Below are 21,511 nucleotides of genomic sequence, written 5' to 3'. Positions count from 1 at the left end.
TCTGAGGCTGCAGTTCCCCCTCCTCCCTGCAGAGGGCGCTGCCTCCCTTCTCTAAGCAGTGATGCTCCATGGCTCTGGTTGCAGTTCCCCCTCCTCCCTATAGAGGACTCTGCCTCCCTTCTCTGGCCAGTGATGCTCCATGGCTCTGGTTGCAGTTCCCCCTCCTCCCTGCAGAGGGCGCTGCCTCCCTTCTCTGGCCAGTGATGCTCCATGGCTCTGGTTGAGGTTCCCCCTCCTCCCTGCAGAGGGCGCTGCCTCCCTTCTCTAGGCAGTGATGCTCCATGGCTCTGGTTGCAGTTCCCTTTCCTCCCTGCAGAGGGCGCTGCCTCCCTTCTCTGGCCAGTGATGCTCCATGGCTCTGGTTGCAGTTCCCCCTCCTCCCTGCAGAGGGCGCTGCCTCCCTTCTCTGGGCAGTGATGCTCCACGGCTCTGGTTGCAGTTCCCCCTCCTCCCTGCAGAGGGCGCTGCCTCCCTTCTCTAGGCAGTGATGCTCCATGGCTCTGGTTGCAGTTCCCTTTCCTCCCTGCAGAGGGCGCTGCCTCCCTTCTCTAAGCAGTGATGCTCCACGGCTCTGGTTGCAGTTCCCTCTCCTCCCTGCAGAGGGCGCTGCCTCCCTTCTCTAGGCAGTGATGCTCCATGGCTCTGGTTGCAGTTCCCTCTCCTCCCTGCAGAGGGCGCTGCCTCCCTTCTCTAGGCAGTGATGCTCCATGGCTCTGGTTGCAGTTCCCTTTCCTCCCTGCAGAGGGCGCTGCCTCCCTTCTCTAAGCAGTGATGCTCCACGGCTCTGGTTGCAGTTCCCTCTCCTCCCTGCAGAGGGCGCTGCCTCCCTTCTCTAAGCAGTGATGCTCCATGGCTCTGGTTGCAGTTCCCCCTCCTCCCTGCAGAGGGCGCTGCCTCCCTTCTCTGGGCAGTGATGCTCCATGGCTCTGGTTGCAGTTCCTCCTCCTCCCAGCAGAGGGCGCCGCCTCCCTTCTCTGGCCAGTGATGCTCCATCTCTGAGGCTGCAGTTCCCTCTCCTCCCTGCAGAGGGTGCTGCCTCCCTTTTCTGGGCAGTGATGCTCCATGGCTCTGGTTGCAGTTCCCCCTCCTCCCAGCAGAGGGCGGTGTCGTCCTTCTCTGGGCAGTGATGCTCAATGAATCTGGTTGCAGTTCCCCCTCCTCCCAGCAGAGGGCGGTGTCGTCCTTCTCTGGGCAGGGATGCTCCATGGCTCTGGTTGCAGTTCCCCCATCTCCCCGCAGAGGGCGCTACCTCCCTTCTCTGGGCAGTGATGCTCCATGGCTCTGGTTGCAGTTCCCCCTCCTCCCTGCAGAGGGCGCTGCCCCCCTTCTCTGGGCAGTGATGCTCCATGGCTCTGGTTGCAGTTCCCCCTCCTCCCTGCAGAGGGCGCTGCCTCCCTTCTCTGGGCAGTGATGCTCCACGGCTCTGGTTGCAGTTCCTCCTCCTCCCCGCAGATAATAATAATAATCCACATTTGTAAAGCACGAACAATCACCCGTAAGGGTCTCTAGGCGCTGGGGGCCGTCGGGAAGATTAAGCAAACTATTGCCCAGAGTCATATGGTGCTGGGCTAACCTGCCGCCGGAGCCGGGGATCGAACCCTGATCCCCAGATTCCAGCGTCAGTCGCCCTGGCCGCGGCACCACACCTCTCCCACCAGAGGGCGCTGCCTCCCTTCTCTAGGCAGTGATGCTCCATGGCTCTGGTTGCAGTTCCTCCTCCTCCCTGCAGAGGGCGCTGCCTCCCTTCTCTAGGCAGTGATGCTCGATGGCTCTGGTTGCAGTTCCCTCTCCTCCTTGCAGAGGGCGCTGCCTCCCTTCTCTAGGCAGTGATGCTCCATGGTTCTAGTTGCAGTTCCCTCTCTTCCCCGCAGAGGGCGCTGCCTCCCTTCTCTGGCCAGTGATGCTCCATCTCTGAGGCTGCAGTTCTCCTTCCTCCCTGCAGAGGACGCCGTCCCCTCCTTCCCCGCAGTGCTGCTCCATGGCTCTGCTTGCAGTTCCCACTCCTTCCTGCAGAGGGCGCTGCCTCCCTTCTCTAGGCAGTGATGCTCCATCTCATAGGCTGCAGTTCCCTCCCCTCCCTGCAGAGGGCGCTGCCTCCCTTCTCTGGCCAGTGATGCTCCATGACTCTGGATGAGGTTCCCCCTCCTCCCTGCAGAGGGCGCTGCCTCCCTTCTCTGGGCAGTGATGCTCCATTTCTGAGGCTGCAGCTCCCCCTCCTCCCTGCAGAGGGCGCTGCCTCCCTTTTCTAGGCAGTGATGCTCCATGGCTCTGGTTGCAGAGTCCTCTCCTCCCTGCAGAGGGCGCTGCCTCCCTTCTCTGGGCAGTGATGCTCCATGGCTCTGGTTGCAGTTCCCCCTCCTCCCTGCAGAGGGCGCTGCCTCCCTTCTCTGCCCAGTGATGCTCCATCTCTGAGGCTGCAGTTCCCCCTCCTCTCTGCAGAGGGTGCTGCCTCCCTTCTCTAGGCAGTGATGTTCCTTGGTTCTGGTTGCAGTGCCCCCTCCTCCCCGCAGAGGGCGCTACCTCCCTTCTCTGGGCAGTGATGCTCCATGGCTCTGGTTGCAGAGTCCTCTCCTCCCTGCAGAGGGCGCTGCCTCCCTTCTCTGGGCAGTGATGCTCCATGGCTCTGCTTGCAGTTCCCACTCCTTCCTGCAGAGGGCGCTGCCTCCCTTCTCTAGGCAGTGATGCTCCATCTCTAAGGCTGCAGTTCCCCCTCCTCCCTGCAGAGGGCGCTCCCTCCCTTCTCTAGGCAGTGATGCTCCATCTCTGAGGCTGCAGTTCTCCTTCCTCCCTGCAGAGGACGCCGTCCCCTCCCTCCCCGCAGTGATGCTCCATCTCTGAGGCTGCAGTTCCTCCTCCTCCCTGCAGAGGACGCTGCCTCCCTTCTCTAGGCGGTGATGCTCCATGGCTCTGGTTGCAGTTCCCCCTCCTCCCTGCAGAGGGCGCTGCCTCCCTTCTCTGGGCAGTGATGCTCCATCTCTAAGGCTGCAGTTCCCCCTCCTCCCTGCAGAGGGCGCTGCCTCCCTTCTCTAGGCAGTGATGCTCCATCTCTGAGGCTGCAGTTCTCCTTCCTCCCTGCAGAGGACGCCGTCCCCTCCCTCCCCGCAGTGATGCTCCATCTCTGAGGCTGCAGTTCCTCCTCCTCCCCGCAGAGGGCGCTGCCTCCCTTCTCTGGCCAGTGATGCTCCATGGCTCTGGTTGCAGTTCCCCCTCCTCCCAGCAGAGGGCGCTGCCTCTCTTGTCTGGGCAGTGATGCTCAATGAATCTGGTTGCAGTTCCCCCTCCTCCCCGCAGAGGGCGCTGCCTCCCTTCTCTGGCCAGTGATGCTCCATGGCTCTGGTTGCAGTTCCCCCTCCTCCCTGCAGAGGGCGCTGCCTCCCTTCTCTGGGCAGTGATGCTCCATCTCTAAGGCTGCAGTTCCCCCTCCTCCCTGCAGAGGGCGCTGCCTCCCTTCTCTGGCCAGTGATGCTCCATGGCTCTTGTTGCAGTTCCCCCTCCTCCCTGCAGAGGGCGCTGCCTTCCTTCTCTGGACAGTGATGCTCCATGGCTCTGGTTGCAGTTCCCCCTCCTCCCTATAGAGGACTCTGCCTCCCTTCTCTGGCCAGTGATGCTCCATGGCTCTGGTTGTAGTTCCCCCTCCTCCCTGCAGAGGGCGCTGCCTCCCTTCTCTGGGCAGTGATGCTCCATCTCTAAGGCTGCAGTTCCACCTCCTCCCCGCAGAGGGCGCTGCCTCCCTTCTCTGGGCAGTGATGCTCCATCTCTAAGGCTGCAGTTCCACCTCCTCCCCGCAGAGGGTGCTGCTTTCCTTCTCTGGGCAGTGATGCTCCATCTCTGAGGCTGCAGTTCCACCTCCTCCCCGCAGAGGGCGCTGCCTCCCTTCTCTGGGCAGTGATGCTCCATCTCTAAGGCTGCAGTTCCACCTCCTCCCCGCAGAGGGTGCTGCTTTCCTTCTCTGGGCAGTGATGCTCCATGGTTCTGGTTGCAGTTCCCCCTGCTCCCTGCAGAGGGCGCTGCCTCCCTTCTCTGAGCAGTGATGCTCTATGGCTCTGGTTGCAGTTCCCCCTCCTCCCTGCAGAGGGCGCTGCCTCCCTTCTCTAGGCGGTGATGTTCCTCTCATAGGCTGCAGTTCCCCCTCCTCCCCGCAGAGGGCGCTGCCTCCCTTCTCTGGGCAGTGATGCTCCATGGCTCTGGCTGCAGTTCCCCCTTCTCCCCGCAGAGGGCGCTGCCTCCCTTCTCTGGCCAGAGATGCTCCATGGCGGTGGTTGCAGTTCTCCCTCCTCCCCGCAGAGGGCGCTACCTCCCTTCTCTGGCCAGAGATGCTCCATGGCGGTGGTTGCAGTTCCCCCTCCTCCCTGCAGAGGGCGCTACCTCCCTTCTCTAAGCAGTGATGCTCTTCCTCTGAGGCTGCAGTTCCCCCTCTTCCCCGCAGAGGGCGCTGCCTCCCTTCTCTGGGCAGTGATGCTCCATCTCTGAGGCTGCAGTTCCCCCTCCTCCCTGCAGAGGGCGCTGCCTCCCTTCTCTGGGCAGGGATGCTCCATGGCTCTGGTTGCAGTTCCCCCTCCTCCCCGCAGAGGGCGCCGCCTCCCTTCTCTGGGCAGTGATGCTCCATGGCTCTTGTTGAGGTTCCCCCTCCTCCCTGCAGAGGGCGCTGCCTCCCTTCTCTGGGCAGTGATGCTCTATGGCTCTGGTTGCAGTTCCCCCTCCTCCCCGCAGAGGGCGCTGCCTCCCTTCTCTGGGCAGTGATGCTCCGTCTCTGAGGCTGCAGTTCCCCCTCCTCCCTGCAGAGGGCGCTGCCTCCCTTCTCTAGGCAGTGATGCTCCATCTCCGAGGCTGCAGTTCCCCCTCCTCCCTGCAGAGGGCGCTGCCTCCCTTCTCTAGGCAGTGATGCTCCATCTCTGAGGTTGCAGTTCCTCCTCCTCCCTGCAGGGGGCGCTGCCTCCCTTCTCTGGGCAGTGATGCTCCATCTCTGAGGTTGTAGTTCCCCCTCCTCCCCGCAGAGGGCGCTGCCTCCCTTCTCTAGGCGGTGATGCTCCATCTCTGAGGTTGCAGTTCCTCCTCGTCACTGCAGGGGGCGCTGCCTCCCTTCTCTGGGCAGTGATGCTCCATCTCTGAGGTTGTAGTTCCCCCTCCTCCCCGCAGAGGGCGCTGCCTCCCTTCTCTAGGCGGTGATGCTCCATCTCTGAGGTTGCAGTTCCTCCTCCTCCCTGCAGGGGGCGCTGCCTCCCTTCTCTGGGCAGTGATGCTCCATCTCTGAGGTTGTAGTTCCCCCTCCTCCCCGCAGAGGGCGCTGCCTCCCTTCTCTGGGCAGTGATGCTCCATCTCTGAGGTTGTAGTTCCCCCTCCTCCCCGCAGAGGGCGCTGCCTCCCTTCTCTGGGCAGTGATGCTCCATCTCTGAGGTTGTAGTTCCCCCTCCTCCCCGCAGAGGGCGCTGCCTCCCTTCTCTAGGCGGTGATGCTCCATCTCTGAGGCTGCAGTTCCCCTTCCTCCCTGCAGAGGACGCCGTCCCCTCCCTCCCCGCAGTGATGCTCCATCTCTGAGGTTGCAGTTCCTCCTCCTCCCTGCAGGGGGCGCTGCCTCCCTTCTCTGGGCAGTGATGCTCCGTCTCTGAGGCTGCAGTTCCCCCTCCTCCCCGCAGAGGGCGCCGCCTCCCTTCTCTGGGCAGTGATGCTCCATGGCTCTTGTTGAGGTTCCCCCTCCTCCCTGCAGAGGGCGCTGCCTCCCTTCTCTGGGCAGTGATGCTCTATGGCTCTGGTTGCAGTTCCCCCTCCTCCCCGCAGAGGGCGCTGCCTCCCTTCTCTGGGCAGTGATGCTCCGTCTCTGAGGCTGCAGTTCCCCCTCCTCCCTGCAGAGGGCGCTGCCTCCCTTCTCTGGGCAGTGATGCTCCATCTCTGAGGTTGTAGTTCCCCCTCCTCCCCGCAGAGGGCGCTGCCTCCCTTCTCTAGGCGGTGATGCTCCATCTCTGAGGTTGCAGTTCCTCCTCCTCCCTGCAGGGGGCGCTGCCTCCCTTCTCTGGGCAGTGATGCTCCATCTCTGAGGTTGTAGTTCCCCCTCCTCCCCGCAGAGGGCGCTGCCTCCCTTCTCTGGGCAGTGATGCTCCATCTCTGAGGTTGTAGTTCCCCCTCCTCCCCGCAGAGGGCGCTGCCTCCCTTCTCTGGGCAGTGATGCTCCATCTCTGAGGTTGTAGTTCCCCCTCCTCCCCGCAGAGGGCGCTGCCTCCCTTCTCTAGGCGGTGATGCTCCATCTCTGAGGCTGCAGTTCCCCTTCCTCCCTGCAGAGGACGCCGTCCCCTCCCTCCCCGCAGTGATGCTCCATCTCTGAGGTTGCAGTTCCTCCTCCTCCCTGCAGGGGGCGCTGCCTCCCTTCTCTGGGCAGTGATGCTCCATCTCTGAGGTTGCAGTTCCCCCTCCTCCCTGCAGAGGGCGCTGCCTCCCTTCTCTAGGCAGTGATGCTCCATCTCTGAGGCTGCAGTTCCCTCTCCTCCCTGCAGAGGGCGCTGCCTCCCTTCTCTAGGCAGTGATGCTCCATCTCTAAGGCTGCAATTCCCCCTCCTCCCCGCAGAGGGCGCTGCCTCCCTTCTCTAGGCAGTGATGCTCCATCTCTGAGGCTGCAGTTCCCCCTCCTCCCTGCAGAGGGCGCTGCCTCCCTTCTCTAGGCGGTGATGCTCCATCTCTGAGGTTGCAGTTCCTCCTCCTCCCTGCAGAGGGCGCCGCCTCCCTTCTCTGGGCAGTGATGCTCCATGGCTCTGGTTGTAGTTCCCCCTCCTCCCCGCAGAGGGCGCTGCCTCCCTTCTCTAGTCAGTGATGCTCCATCTCTAAGGCTGCAGTTCCCCCTCCTCCCCGCAGAGGGCGCTGCCTCCCTTCTCTAGGCAGTGATGCTCCATCTCTAAGGCTGCAGTTCCCCCTCCTCCCCGCAGAGGGCGCCGCCTCCCTTCTCTGGGCAGTGATGCTCCATGGCTCTGGTTGAGGTTCCCCCTCCTCCCTGCAGAGGGCGCTGCCTCCCTTCTCTGGGCAGTGATGCTCCGTCTCTGAGGCTGCAGTTCCCCCTCCTCCCTGCAGAGGGCGCTGCCTCCCTTCTCTAGGCAGTGATGCTCCATCTCTGAGGCTGCAGTTCCCCCTCCTCCCTGCAGAGGTCGCTGCCTCCTTTCTCTGGGCAGTGATGCTCCATCTCTGAGGCTGCAGTTCCCCCTCCTCCCCGCAGAGGGCGCTGCCTCCCTTCTCTGGGCAGTGATGCTCCATCTCTGAGGCTGCAGTTCCTCCTCCTCCCTGCAGAGGTCGCTGCCTCCCTTCTCTAGGCAGTGATGCTCCATCTCTGAAGCTGCAGTTCCCCCTCCTCCCTGCAGAGGGCGCTGCCTCCCTTCTCTATGCAGTGATGCTCCATCTCTAAGGCTGCAGTTCCCCCTCCTCCCCGCAGAGGGCGCTGCCTCCCTTCTCTAGGCGGTGATGCTCCATCTCTGAGGTTGCAGTTCCTCCTCCTCCCTGCAGAGGTCGCTGCCTCCCTTCTCTAGGCAGTGATGCTCCATCTCTGAAGCTGCAGTTCCCCCTCCTCCCCGCAGAGGTCGCTGCCTCCCTTCTCTAGGCAGTGATGCTCCATCTCTGAAGCTGCAGTTCCCCCTCCTCCCCGCAGAGGGCGCTGCCTCCCTTCTCTGGGCAGTCATGCTCCATGGCTCTGGCTGCAGTACCCCCTCCTCCCTGCAGAGGGCGCTGCCTCCCTTCTCTGGGCAGTCATGCTCCATGGCTCTGGTTGCAGTTCCCCCTCCTCCCCGCAGAGGGCGCTGCCTCCCTTCTCTGGCCAGTGATGTTCCATGGCTCTGTTTGTAGTTCCCCCTCCTCCCCGCAGAGGGCGCTGCCTCCCTTCTCTGGGCAGTGATGCTCCATCTCTGAGGCTGCAGTTCCCCCTCCTCCCCGCAGAGGGCGATGCCTCCCTTCTCTAGGCAGTGATGCTCCATCTCTGAAGCTGCAGTTCCCCCTCCTCCCCGCAGAGGGCGCTGCCTCCCTTCTCTAGGCAGTGATGCTCCATCTCTGAGGCTGCAGTTCCCCCTCCTCCCTGCAGAGGGCGCTGCCTCCCTTCTCTAGGCAGTGATGCTCCATCTCTGAAGCTGCAGTTCCCCCTCCTCCCCGCAGAGGGCGCTGCCTCCCTTCTCTAGGCAGTGATGCTCCATCTCTGAAGCTGCAGTTCCCCCTCCTCCCCGCAGAGGGCGCTGCCTCCCTTCTCTAGGCGGTGATGCTCCATCTCTGAGGTTGCAGTTCCTCCTCCTCCCTGCAGGGGGCGCTGCCTCCCTTCTCTAGGCAGTGATGCTCCATCTCTAAGGCTGCAATTCCCCCTCCTCCCTGCAGAGGGCGCTGCCTCCCTTCTCTAGGCAGTGATGCTCCATCTCTAAGGCTGCAGTTCCCCCTCCTCCCCGCAGAGGGCGCTGCCTCCCTTCTCTGGGCAGTGATGCTCCATGGCTCTGGCTGCAGTTCCCCCTCCACCCTGCAGAGGGCCCCTCCCCCTCCCCCCTCAGTGATGCTCCATGGCTCTGGTTGCAGTTCCCCCTCCTCCCTGCAGAGGGCGCTGCCTCCCTTCTCTGGCCAGTGATGCTCCATGGCTCTTGTTGCAGTTCCCCCTCCTCCCTGCAGAGGGCGCTGCCTCCCTTCTCTGGGCAGTGATGTTCCATGGCTCTGTTTGTAGTTCCCCCTCCTCCCCGCAGAGGGCGCTGCCTCCCTTCTCTGGGCAGTGATGCTCCATCTCTGAGGTTGCAGTTCCTCCTCCTCCCTGCAGGGGGCGCTGCCTCCCTTCTCTGGGCAGTGATGCTCCATCTCTGAGGCTGCAGTTCCCCCTCCTCCCCGCAGAGGGCGCTGCCTCCCTTCTCTAGGCGGTGATGCTCCATCTCTGAGGTTGCAGTTCCTCCTCCTCCCTGCAGGGGGCGCTGCCTCCCTTCTCTGGGCAGTGATGCTCCATCTCTGAGGTTGTAGTTCCCCCTCCTCCCCGCAGAGGGTGCTGCCTCCCTTCTCTGGGCAGTGATGTTCCATGGCTCTGTTTGTAGTTCCCCCTCCTCCCCGCAGAGGGCGCTGCCTCCCTTCTCTGGGCAGTGATGCTCCATCTCTGAGGCTGCAGTTCCCCCTCCTCCCCGCAGAGGGCGCTGCCTCCCTTCTCTGGGCAGTGATGCTCCATCTCTGAGGCTGCAGTTCCCCCTCCTCCCCGCAGAGGGCGCTGCCTCCCTTCTCTGGGCAGTGATGCTCCATCTCTGAGGCTGCAGTTCCCCCTCCTCCCCGCAGAGGGCGCTGCCTCCTTTCTCTGGGCAGTGATGCTCCATCTCTGAGGCTGCAGTTCCCCCTCCTCCCCGCAGAGGGCGCTGCCTCCCTTCTCTGGGCAGTGATGCTCCATGGCTCTGGTTGCAGTTCCCCCTCCTCCCCGCAGAGGGCGCTGCCTCCCTTCTCTGGGCAGTCATGCTCCATGGCTCTGGTTGTAGTTCCCCCTCCTCCCCGCAGAGGGCGCTGCCTCCCTTCTCTGGGCAGTGATGCTCCATCTCTGAGGCTGCAGTTCCCCCTCCTCCCTGCAGAGGGCACTGCCTCCCTTCTCTGGGCAGTGATGCTCCATCTCTGAGGCTGCAGTTCCCCCTCCTCCCCGCAGAGGGCGCTGCCTCCCTTCTCTGGGCAGTGATGCTCCATCTCTGAGGCTGCAGTTCCCCCTCCTCCCTGCAGAGGGCGCTGCCTCCCTTCTCTGGGCAGTGATGCTCCATCTCTGAGGCTGCAGTTCCCCCTCCTCCCCGCAGAGGGCGCTGCCTCCCTTCTCTGGGCAGTGATGCTCCATCTCTGAGGCTGCAGTTCCCCCTCCTCCCCGCAGAGGGCGCTGCCTCCCTTCTCTGGGCAGTGATGCTCCATCTCTAAGGCTGCAGTTCCCCCTCCTCCCCGCAGAGGGCGCTGCCTCCCTTCTCTAGGCAGTGATGCTCCATGGATCTGGTTGCAGTTCCCCCTCCTCCCTGCAGAGGGTGCTGCCTCCCTTCTCTGGGCAGTGATGCTCCATCTCTGAGGCTGCAGTTCCCCCTCCTCCCCGCAGAGGGCGCTGCCTCCCTTCTCTGGGCAGTGATGCTCCATGGCTCTGGTTGCAGTTCCCCCTCCTCCCCGCAGAGGGCGCTGCCTCCCTTCTCTGGGCAGTGATGCTCCATGGCTCTGGTTGCAGTTCCCCCTCCTCCCCGCAGAGGGCGCTGCCTCCCTTCTCTGGGCAGTGATGCTCCATGGCTCTGGTTGCAGTTCCCCCTCCTCCCCGCAGAGGGCGCTGCCTCCCTTCTCTAGTCAGTGATGCTCCATCTCTGAGGCTGCAGTTCCCCCTCCTCCCCGCAGAGGGTGCTGCCTCCCTTCTCTGGGCAGTGATGCTCCATCTCTGAGGCTGCAGTTCCCCCTCCTCCCCGCAGAGGGCGCTGCCTCCCTTCTCTAGTCAGTGATGCTCCATCTCTGAGGCTGCAGTTCCCCCTCCTCCCCGCAGAGGGCGCTGCCTCCCTTCTCTGGGCAGTGATGCTCCATCTCTGAGGCTGCAGTTCCCCCTCCTCCCCGCAGAGGGCGCTGCCTCCCTTCTCTGGGCAGTGATGCTCCATGGCTCTGGTTGCAGTTCCCCCTCCTCCCCGCAGAGGGCGCTGCCTCCCTTCTCTGGGCAGTGATGCTCCATGGCTCTGGTTGCAGTTCCCCCTCCTCCCCGCAGAGGGCGCTGCCTCCCTTCTCTGGGCAGTGATGCTCCATGGCTCTGGTTGCAGTTCCCCCTCCTCCCCGCAGAGGGCGCTGCCTCCCTTCTCTAGTCAGTGATGCTCCATCTCTGAGGCTGCAGTTCCCCCTCCTCCCCGCAGAGGGTGCTGCCTCCCTTCTCTGGGCAGTGATGCTCCATCTCTGAGGCTGCAGTTCCCCCTCCTCCCCGCAGAGGGCGCTGCCTCCCTTCTCTGGGCAGTGATGCTCCATCTCTGAGGCTGCAGTTCCCCCTCCTCCCTGCAGAGGGCGCTGCCTCCCTTCTCTGGGCAGTGATGCTCCATCTCAAAAGCTGCAGTTCCCTCTCCTCCCCGCAGAGGGCGCACCCCCCCTTCAGTGGTGCTCCCCCCCTCAGTGGTCCCCCCCCTCCTCCGCTGTCAGCCTCCCTCCCTCCCTCGGCTGGTGGTGATGCTCAGAGCCCCGCAGCCGCCGCCGCTCCCTGTCACCGCCGCCACTGCCGGGGCTAGAGGAGGCGACCCTCGGCTCTGCAGGGCCGGACCCCCCCCCCCCCGGACTCCCCCCTGGACCCCCGGGAGAGCAGCGGCGAGGAGGAGAGGAGAGGACCGGAGCAGAGATGGAGTGAGTGCCGCGATGCGCCTCAGCCCCTGCCTCTGCACCCCAGGCTTCGTGCCCCCCCCCTCCTTGTGCAGTGCCACCTCCCTGTACCCCCTGCCTCGCTCAGCCTGCGCCCCCCGCACCTCATCCATCCCGCGCACCCCCTGCCTCCCTCGCGCCTCATCAATCAGGTCTCCCGCCCTCCTCGCTCCGGCCCCCCCCCCCCATGCACCGCCGCCCTGGCACCATCTACTGCCCCCTGTACCCCCACCTCCTCCTCCCCCCTGCATCCTTTACCCCGGCGGTACCCTGCTTCTCCCTGCCTCATCCCCGCGGCCCTCCCCGTGCCCCCCCCCACCCACAGGTGTTTACAGGCTCTGGCGGAATGCGGGGTGCGCACACTGGGGGGGGGGGTCACATTGTGTGTGTGTGTTGGGGGGGTCTGTGCTCGAGGGAGGGGGTGCACGCGTGCGTGACATCCAAAAGCAGGTTTTCGGCGCCGTGTATCAGCTGGCATCTGTGTACAGTGACGTGTGTGATCTGCACCTGTGTGCGTATGTTCCGTGTGTGTGAGATGCGAGGGTGTCAACATGGCCGCGTGGATGGTTTCTAGGGGCGCATGTACGGGTGCGTGTTAATTTACAACGATGTGTAGCTGCTTGTGTGTCGTATCCACTGGTGTGTACATGCGCCGTTCAGATCAGAAGATGTGTCCTCGGCTGTGTGTGTGAGCCCCAGGGGTGTGTCCATGGCTGTGTTTGTGAGCCCCAGGGGTGTGTCCATGGCTGTGTGTGTGAGGCCCAGGGGTGTGTCCATGGCTGTGTGTGAGAGGCCCAGAGGTGTGTCCATGGCTGTGTGTGTGAGCCCCAGGGGTGTGTCCACGGCTGTGTGTGAGAGCCCCAGGGGTGTGTCCATGGGTCTGTGTGTGTGAGCCCCAGGGGTGTGTCCATGGCTGTGTTTGTGAGCCCCAGGGGTGTGTCCATGGCTGTGTGTGTGAGGCCCAGGGGTGTGTCCATGGCTGTGTGTGAGAGGCCCAGAGGTGTGTCCATGGCTGTGTGTGTGAGCCCCAGGGGTGTGTCCACGGCTGTGTGTGAGAGCCCCAGGGGTGTGTCCATGGGTCTGTGTGTGTGAGCCCCAGGGGTGTGTCCATGGCTGTGTTTGTGAGCCCCAGGGGTGTGTCCATGGCTGTGTGTGTGAGCCCCAGGGGTGTGTCCATGGCTGTGTGTGAGAGCCCCAGGGGTGTGTCCATGGCTGTGTGTGTGAGCCCCAGGGGTGTGTCCACGGCTGTGTGTGAGAGCCCCAGGGGTGTGTCCATGGCTGTGTGTGAGAGCCCCAGGGGTGTGTCCATGGCTGTGTGTGAGAGGCCCAGGGGCGTGTCCATGGCTGTGTGTGTGAGAGCCCCAGGGGTGTGTCCATGGCTGTGTGTGAGAGGCCCAGGGGTGTGTCCATGGCTGTGTGTGTGTGAGAGCCCCAGGGGTGTGTCCATGGCTGTGTGTGAGAGGCCCAGGGGTGTGTCCATGGGTCTGTGTGTGAGAGCCCCAGGGGTGTGTCCATGGGTCTGTGTGTGTGAGCCCCAGGGGTGTGTCCATGGCTGTGTGTGTGAGGCCCAGGGGTGTGGCCATCACTGTGTGTGAGAGGCCCCAGGGGTGTGTCCATGGTTGTGTGTGAGAGCCCCAGGGGTGTGTCCATGGCTGTGTGTGTGAGCCCCAGGGGTGTGTCCATGGCTGTGTGTGTGAGCCCCAGGGGTGTGTCCATGGCTGTGTGTGTGAGCCCCAGGGGTGTGTCCATGGCTGTGTGTGAGCCCCAGGGGTGTGTCCATGGCTGTGTGTGAGAGCCCCAGGGGTGTGTCCATGGCTGTGTGTGTGAGCCCCAGGGGTGTGTCCACGGCTGTGTGTGAGAGGCCCAGGGGTGTGTCCATGGCTGTGTGTGACAGGCCCAGGGGTGTGTCCATGGCTGTGTGTGAGCCCCAGGGGTGTGTCCATGGCTGTATGTGAGAGGCCCAGGGGTGTGTCCATGGCTGTGTGTGAGCCCCAGGGGTGTGTCCATGGCTGTGTGTGTGTGAGAGCCCCAGGGGTGTGTCCATGGCTGTGTGTGAGAGGCCCAGGGGTGTGTCCATGGCTGTGTGTGTGAGAGCCCCAGGGGTGTGTCCATGGCTGTGTGTGAGCCCCAGGGGTGTGTCCATGGCTGGGTGTGTGTGAGAGCCCCAGGGGTGTGTCCATCACTGTGTGTGAGCCCCAGGGGTGTGTCCATGGGTCTGTGTGTGTGTGAGGCCCAGGGGTGTGTCCATGGCTGTGTGTGTGAGGCCCAGGGGTGTGTCCATGGCTGTGTGTGTGAGAGCCCCAGGGGTGTGTCCATGTCTGAGTGTGAGAGGCCCAGGGGTGTGTCCATGGCTGTGTGTGAGAGGCCCCAGGGGTGTGTCCATGGCTGTGTGTGTGTGAGAGCCCAGGGGTGTGTCCATGGCTGTGTGTGAGAGCCCCAGGGGTGTGTCCATGGCTGTGTGCGAGTCCCAGGGGTGTGTCCATGGCTGTGTGTGTGAGAGCCCCAGGGGTGTGTCTATGGCTGTGTGTGAGAGTCCTAGGGGTGTGTCCATGGCTGTGTGTGAGAGCCCCAGGGGTGTGTCCATGGCTGTGTGCGAGTCCCAGGGGTGTGTCCATGTCTGAGTGTGAGAGGCCCAGGGGTGTGTCCACGGCTGTGTGTGAGCCCCAGGGGTGTGTCCATGGCTGTGTGTGTGTGAGGCCCAGGGTTGTGTCCATGGCTGTGTGTGTGAGGCCCAGGGGTGTGGCCATCACTGTGTGTGAGAGGCCCCAGGGGTGTGTCCATGGTTGTGTGTGACAGGCCCAGGGGTGTGTCCATGGCTGTATGTGAGAGGCCCAGGGGTGTGTCCATGGCTGTGTGTGAGAGCCCCAGGGGTGTGTCCATGGTTGTGTGTGACAGGCCCAGGGGTGTGTCCATGGTTGTGTGTGACAGGCCCAGGGGTGTGGCCATCACTGTGTGTGTGTGAGCCCCAGGGGTGTGTCCATGGCTGTGTGTGAGGCCCCAGGGGTGTGTCCATGGCTGTGTCTGTGTGTGAGAGCCCCAGGGGTGTGTCCATGGCTGTGTGTGTGAGCCCCAGGGGTGTGTCCATGGCTGTGTGTGAGAGCCCCAGGGGTGTGTCCATGGCTGTGTGTGAGAGCCCCAGGGGTGTGTCCATGGCTGTGTGTGAGAGCCCCAGGGGTGTGTCCATGGTTGTGTGTGAGAGGCCCAGGGGTGTGTCCATGGCTGTGTGTGTGAGCCCCAGGGGTGTGTCCATGGTTGTGTGTGACAGGCCCAGGGGTGTGTCCACGGCTGTGTGTGAGAGCCCCAGGGGTGTGTCCATGGTTGTGTGTGACAGGCCCAGGGGTGTGTCCATGGTTGTGTGTGACAGGCCCAGGGGTGTGTCCATGGCTGTTTGTGAGAGGCCCAGGGGCGTGTCCATGGCTGTGTGTGAGAGCCCCAGGGGTGTGTCCATGGCTGTGTGTGAGAGCCCCAGGGGTGTGTCCATGGTTGTGTGTGAGAGGCCCAGGGGTGTGTCCATGGCTGTGTGTGTGAGCCCCAGGGGTGTGTCCATGGTTGTGTGTGACAGGCCCAGGGGTGTGTCCACGGCTGTGTGTGAGAGCCCCAGGGGTGTGTCCATGGTTGTGTGTGACAGGCCCAGGGGTGTGTCCATGGTTGTGTGTGACAGGCCCAGGGGTGTGTCCATGGCTGTTTGTGAGAGGCCCAGGGGTGTGTCCATGGCTGTGTGTGAGGCCCAGGGGTGTGTCCATGGTTGTGTGTGACAGGCCCAGGGGTGTGTCCATGGCTGTGTGTGTGTGTGTGAGCCCCAGACATGTGTCCATGGTTGTGTCTTGCGAGGGGGGGTGGGGTGTTGCTCAGGGCATGTTTCGCGCTCACTCTGAGATGTGCACTGCTTATTTCAGAATGGAGTCAGAAGGCCTACAATTCCCAGACTGCACATTAATAACAGCGAGCCGGAGGCGATGTATGAGAAGGAAGGAATGATGTCACTTTTCTTGTGCCATGGCGCTTGTTAGCTTTGGATAGCGCGCTCTGTCGCAGTGGGGCTTCGCGGCGCTTCTGCATTGTCGGTTTTGTGGAGGTGTGGTGTGCTCAGCATGGGAGTATGTCGATTTTAATGTCCTGTGGGTGGACCCAGAGGGCTGTACCACATTTCTGTTGTAGGGCGGTCCCACTGCCCTGAGTACACTTCAAGGCGCTGCATTGCAACAGGAAAGGAACTGTTGCTCCATTGTTGCATTCATGTGTCAGTGGCTTCTGATCTCTAAGAGTAGCAGAATTATGCATAGCTGTGGTGTCAACACGGGTGCTGCTGTGCTGCCTCACTGCGTGTTACTCTGCTCTTACTCGTGCTGCTGCTGTGTTGTAAAAGACACACACTTGATGGACGGAATGCAGAACAAATCAAACCATTCACCCCGAGTCAAGAGATCGGGGTTAAATCAATCATCATTCCCCACCCCAGTTTACACCTGGCCATATGCAAATCAGTCTGACCCTGTGCCTCATGGGACAGTCCAGACCAAACTGCCAACCCAGGTCTTCCCTGGACTGAAAACAAGCATCCTAGGACCGGTTTCGGAGTTTCACCCCTCATCAGCCAGGATAGCTTAAATCCAGTGGCACAAGCCTGTGAGCCTGGGACCCACATCTGGGCATACTCGGTGCACTTAGAGCGAGAAAGCAAAACACCCACAATTGATGGACAGAATGCAGAAAAAATCAAAACATTTACCCCCAGTCAAGCGATCTGGATTAAATCCATCATTCCTTTGCTCACCATGCCACCCCTGTTTTGTAGCAGTGTTTTTTGCTCCAGTCTCCCAGTGGCTGTTTTGTTGCAGCAGCTGTACTGCAGAAGTGACTGTTGCTATGATCTAGCGGTGGTTGTTATTGTGTTGAAACCATGGTGTTAAAGCAGTGGGTGCTGCTGTGTTGTAGCTAGGGCTGTAAATTCTATTCCGCTCGCGGAATTTGGGTAATTTCGCGTTCCGAGGAGAACACGTAATTGCCAAAAATTCCACGATCCACGGCTTTGCAGAATTATTTGCTTGTTCGCCCTTTCAAAATGCATGTTCACGAGGTATTTCTCCCCGAGCACGTAAACAGCGTTCGCGAACAGGAAAAAAGCATTGCCAACAGACGGAACTTTTGCGTGCTCGCATAGAGTTTTTACTGTTTCGCAGAGCTATGCGTAGCGCTACTATGCACATTCCGCCCACCGCTAGTTGTAGCAGTGAATGTTGCCGTGTTGTAGCAGTGAGTGTTGCTGTATTGTAGGTGTGGGTGCTGCTTTGTTGTTGGAGTGGCTGTTGTTGTGTTGTTGGAGTGGGTGTTGCTGTGTTGTAGCAGTGAGTGTTGCTGTGTTGTTGGAGTGGGTGTTGTTTTGTTGCCTAATGGATGCTGTTGTGTTGTAACAGTGGGTGTTGTAGCAGTGGGTGTTTTAACAGTGGGAATTGCTGTGTTGTGTGCTGCTGTATTGTAGGTGTGGGTGTTGCTGTGTTGTTGGAGTGGGTGTTGCTGTGTTGTAGCGGTGGGTGCTGCTGTGTTGTTGCACGGGGTGTTGTTTTGTAGTGATGGGTGTTGGTTTTGCATCACTGGGTGTTGCTGTGTGGTAGCAGTGTGTGTGGCTGTGGAACTGCAATGTAACAGCATACCTTGAGTAGTGCACTGAATGTTGCTGAACTTTGCAATGTGTGTTGTATAGAGCAGGTGAAGTTTGGGTTGCAGGGGGTGTTGCAGTATTGTTGATTAGGGTAGAGGAGTGTTGCTACATCTGTTGTTATATAGTAGCAGCGGCTTTGCCATTAGTGTGCTGTGGCTGTTAGGACTTGTGCTGGTGCTGGATGTTGCTGTGTTATTGAGTGTGGTTGTGTTGCAGCAGTGAGGGCTGTTGTGTAGTGGCAATATACACTTGGTGTGTTGTCTCACTGTAGTAGTTCATCTTGTTTGCCTGTAGTGCAGATTCCAGCCGTCTTGTAGGGATTGGTTTCTTGCACTGTGCCAATGCTTACTGTGCTATTGTAACAATGATAGCTGTGGTTGTTGCTATTTATAGAAGGGACACACAACAGATGCAGAACTGCCTTATAGAGGACACAGGATGCAGAACAGGTAGCAGCCTACAGCTGCTGTATATGTCAAGAGTAGGGTGGAAAGGGGTGATTGGGGGACACCAGGAACAGATTGTAGTGAAGAACAACTGACACCAATTGAAACTCTCTCTCCCTTCCTTTATCTCTGGATATTGGAGTCTCGCCTGTGCTGTGTTTAGATTGTAACAATTGTTTATTCTACTGCTTTGCAAAAATGTTTTTTTTTTCTAGGGGTGGGACGAAAATTCCAGCCCTCCGGCGGAGGTCGCAGAGTTTTGCCCGCTACACGAGTATCGCTGAGTTCCGGCAAAACTCCACCAAGCTCTGCGTAGTGGAGTTTTTTCTCACACGCGGCTCGTCAACAATAAGTAGGCGAGCACGAGTGAGCGACTATCTATGGCAAAATGCGGGCAGCAACATAACAGGTGAAGCCAGGACTCATGTGGATAATTGCAGAGCCTGCATGTAAGCTGCCCATTCCGCCGGGCCCACAGCGGATTAAAATCAAAAATTGGTAGAGCTAACAGCCTCATGTACAGTATTTTATTGCGAGTCTGTGGGTGGAGAGAATAGTTGAAATACGGTTGATATTTCCCCTTGATATACGAGTCATTCAGAGCTGTGAAGAGGGCGTTTTTAGAAAGCCCGGCAGTGTCTGTCTGGAATGACGCTAGAGTGGTTTGGCTTTTTATTGTTTTTTTAGGTTTCGACTGCAAAAAGCTGCGCAAGCAGCTTTTGCGCAGGAGAAATCTAATGAGAACTGTAGTGTGGGTTTGGGTCGGCCCTCGTCATTCATTGGCTGGCTCCATAAATGGAGCCTAGCCATTGGACGAGGGGCCTGTCCGTCAATGCCGGACCAGATTCGGAGGCGTTCCCGAGATTCTTTGGCTTTTGCCGACGTCACGCGACGTCAGCCGAAAGCCGGGAACGCCCCCGAATCTGGTCCGGCATTGCCGGCACCAGTGACTATCCTGCTCCTGATTGGTGAAGCTGCGTGGACGTCACTGCTGGTCCACGAGGGAGCCCACTCCTCGGGAAACTTCGCCGCCCGCCTGCCTGAGCTAGAGACGGGCCGCCGCGCTGCCCGCGGCGACCCGGAAGTGACCGGCCGGCCGGCCAATCCTAGCGCGGCCGGCCGGAAGTGCCCGCCCCCCGCAGCCCGGGGGAAGAAGGAAGACGGCAAGAAGTATGGCGGCGCCCGCGGGGCTCCCGTGGCCTGGAGGGAGCCCCGGGAGATGCGGAGGATGTTGCCGGTCTCCCATGCCAAAGAGGGAGACCGGAGAAGTGCCAGCGAGATTGCCGCCGTCGATGTTGCCGGTCTTCCATGCCGAAAAGGGAGACCGGAGAAGTGCCGACAGGTTAATAACTACATTTAATTTGACATAGCGTTAAATGGCGCACGGGTGGCCTCGGAGCGCCTAAAAAGAAACAGCGAGGCCAAAAACTAAAGAAGACTCGTAAAAACGGAGGACGTCAGTTGGGAGCTCAGGTCCCCACTCCTGGGCTCCCCGTAACCCTGGCGCTGATGCCTCTGCCCCCTCCGCGGAGACCCACCTTCAGGAAAGGGTGCCCTCGGCACTGCCACACGCACAGACACAAAGTCACGGAGCATCTGGCCCGCCAGATCACCATTTCACCCCTTCCCTTACTGCGCCCGTTGATATCATTCCTTCGGTATAGTGCCACGTGCAGCCGGGAGCTGCTTCGCGGCACTTGAGAGTGTAGCGGTGCCAGCCTATAGTATGCAGAGACGTCTTCCGCACGGAGTAGGGTCCCTCACCTGTCCTCGGAGGTCGTCTGGTTCTGCCCAGTCCTTGACATATGGCCCCGCCGTGCCCTGCCACCCTGCACAGCCCGCGCTCCCGGATCCTGTGCCCGGGCTCCGCTTGGCTGCTGTGCACAGTCCTGGTTTGTGCAGCAGCGGGAGCCAGGGAAGGGGGAGGAGAGGAAGAGGAGGAGGGTGGATGCTGAGGGGGAAGAGCGGTCCCGGCTCCAGCCCAAGAAATTCGGGCCAATCTGCAGTCGCCAGAGCCGGGTGTGGGCCAGTGCCAGGGCCCAGCGGATGCCAAGCCCTCCGAGGAGGACGTGCACAAGTGCCCACCAGCTCCGTGGCTGGAACAAGCCTGCGACCACAGGCTTCGGGAACCATGAGCCTGGGGCGCGGGGTCACCGCGGCAGCCCAGGCGCCAGCTCCCTGAAGGGCACGTCTCTAGCTGGCAGAGGCGTCTAGTGATGGGCAAGGGGCACCACAGACGGAGCCCGTCCCTACAGCTTCTCTGACAATCCAAAGTAATACCTGACCAGCTGGCACGTCTGTGATTCTTGTGCCGGGGGTCCTGGCGGTGCCAATGGGCACCTATATAAGGAAATGAAGGCCTGCTAGTCACATTTCCTACCCAGTTCTCGCTCGAATCTGTGAGGAGACACCCTTGGCTTTGTGTGCCGTGGTAGAAAGTTGGCAGTGCCAACGGGCATTTCAAAAGGGCAGTGAACCAGCTCCCACTCTTCGTATGCACTGCGTGCTCCAAGGGGCACTTTAAAAGCTCACATGTGCCACTCTTCCCGTGGGGCACTTAATTCTAAACTGGGTGAAATCATCGCGAGATGCCGGTGTGGGCAAGTCCAGCAAACAGGTGCGCCTTCCCACTAATGAACTGCTATCATACCCCCCAACACGCGACTACTGTAAATTGGCACCGTTGCCCCTTTTGGGGTTTGGCGCAGAGCACACGACTAATTATGCCCCCAAGCCCAGGCTGGCTCTGCTAGGAGACACGGTGCGGTACAGCGAGCCCTCCGCTAACAACACGGGCACGTGTAAACTGGCATCGGAGCGTCACTCAAGAGATGCCAAGGTGAGAGAGTATGGGGTGATGGCAGGTGCGGGGAGGGGGGTCCCGGGTTTACACTCGCCTCACCTCAGAGCCTAGAGGCCACGTGGCGTTGTAGCAGTCCTCCGCCCTTCCAGATGCCCCAGTTGGTGCAAAGAGTGTACCCACCGCTGCAATCTCCGAGTGAGAGCGTAGGGCACACACACCTGTCCCCGGCTGTGGCTGGAACCAACCCAGGGGCCCGGTAACCGAAAAAAAGTAGGAAGAAGCAGAGCATGGCATGGCTTTAAGTTGGGCGGGTCCTGCCAGAGCTCGGCACTCCCAGTGAATGAAAAGGCAATGCCCCCTCCCCCGCCCCCGGACCCATCATTCATGCCATTGACTTTCAAGGAAAACACCGATTTCTGACAGTGTGTGCAAGAACCTTTAAGGTGACCCAAGTCAGCGACGAAAACCGGCCCTGGCAAAGAGCGCGGTCGCACCCCCAATATCCCCTGGGGGGTGGGGGGGCCGGCCGAGCACAATGCCAGGGCCGGTTTTGGTTCACAGTCCGGCCCTGCTAAGTTCCTGTTAAAGTTCGTTCGCTTTATTTAATGGTGAACCATGTGCGCGCCTCTATTTCCTAAGCATATGTTCATATCTCAGATGGGTTTCTGTAATGTTGTTTTTCATGCAATGCACGAATCTTGCATAACCGCACTGCAAGCCCAGTCACCTCGAGGTGTCTGTGTGAGTTCAGGGTGTGGGTGATTGTTCATGACTAGACATGATTGAGAACTGCAGCTGAGGCTGAAGGCACTTCCACTTTCTGACAGGGCCTCGCATAAAGGTGTTCTTATTAAATGCTCATCCAATCCTTGGCCTCTCTGCTGGGCGCCCAGAACGATGGCCACATATGGGCCAATTGTAACGGCGATCTATGGGGGAATGTATGGTGGTATGCAGCTGTCAAAATAGGGACAGGGCCAATGGAAATGAAAATGCAGGGCGTGTGAGAGGCGATGTTGACGGGGAGGAGTTGAAAGGAAGGATGTGTAGCAGAGAGTGAAAGACAGTGGTGCAGATGGTGTGAAATGTGTAGATAGAGAGACTTCAAAAAGATGAGTGTAAGTGAATAACAGAGAGAGGTGGCCTGCAGCAGGAGTGAGTGACAGGAAGAAAATGAGTTACTCCTTTATGTGACATAGAATACAAATCAGTGCTAACAAGCATTGGTACAGCTAATGGATCGGGCCTGTTTTAGGTGTTTGTGTTAGCTGATGTATGATGTTTTTAGAAGCACTACCA

At 60.6% G+C, this 21,511-nt stretch overlaps 1 protein-coding gene across 2 annotated transcripts in view; it reads left to right on the top strand.

Annotated features, from left to right (window-relative positions):
* The first annotated feature begins 11,108 nt into the window (after window positions 1-11,108).
* Window positions 11,109-21,511, top strand: part of PALM (paralemmin) — a 182,890-nt gene continuing 172,487 nt past the window's right edge. For both annotated transcript variants that reach the window (XM_078670806.1, XM_078670805.1), the window contains exon 1: window positions 11,109-11,289. In XM_078670806.1, the coding sequence (XP_078526932.1) occupies window positions 11,285-11,289 (5 nt within the window). In that variant the 5' untranslated portion in view covers window positions 11,109-11,284. The remainder of the gene's footprint in view (window positions 11,290-21,511) is intronic.

This window comes from Lissotriton helveticus, chromosome 12 (assembly GCF_964261635.1).
Source record: "Lissotriton helveticus chromosome 12, aLisHel1.1, whole genome shotgun sequence".
Lineage (NCBI taxonomy): Eukaryota > Metazoa > Chordata > Amphibia > Caudata > Salamandridae > Lissotriton > Lissotriton helveticus.
This window is presented reverse-complemented; position numbering and strand designations above follow the sequence as displayed.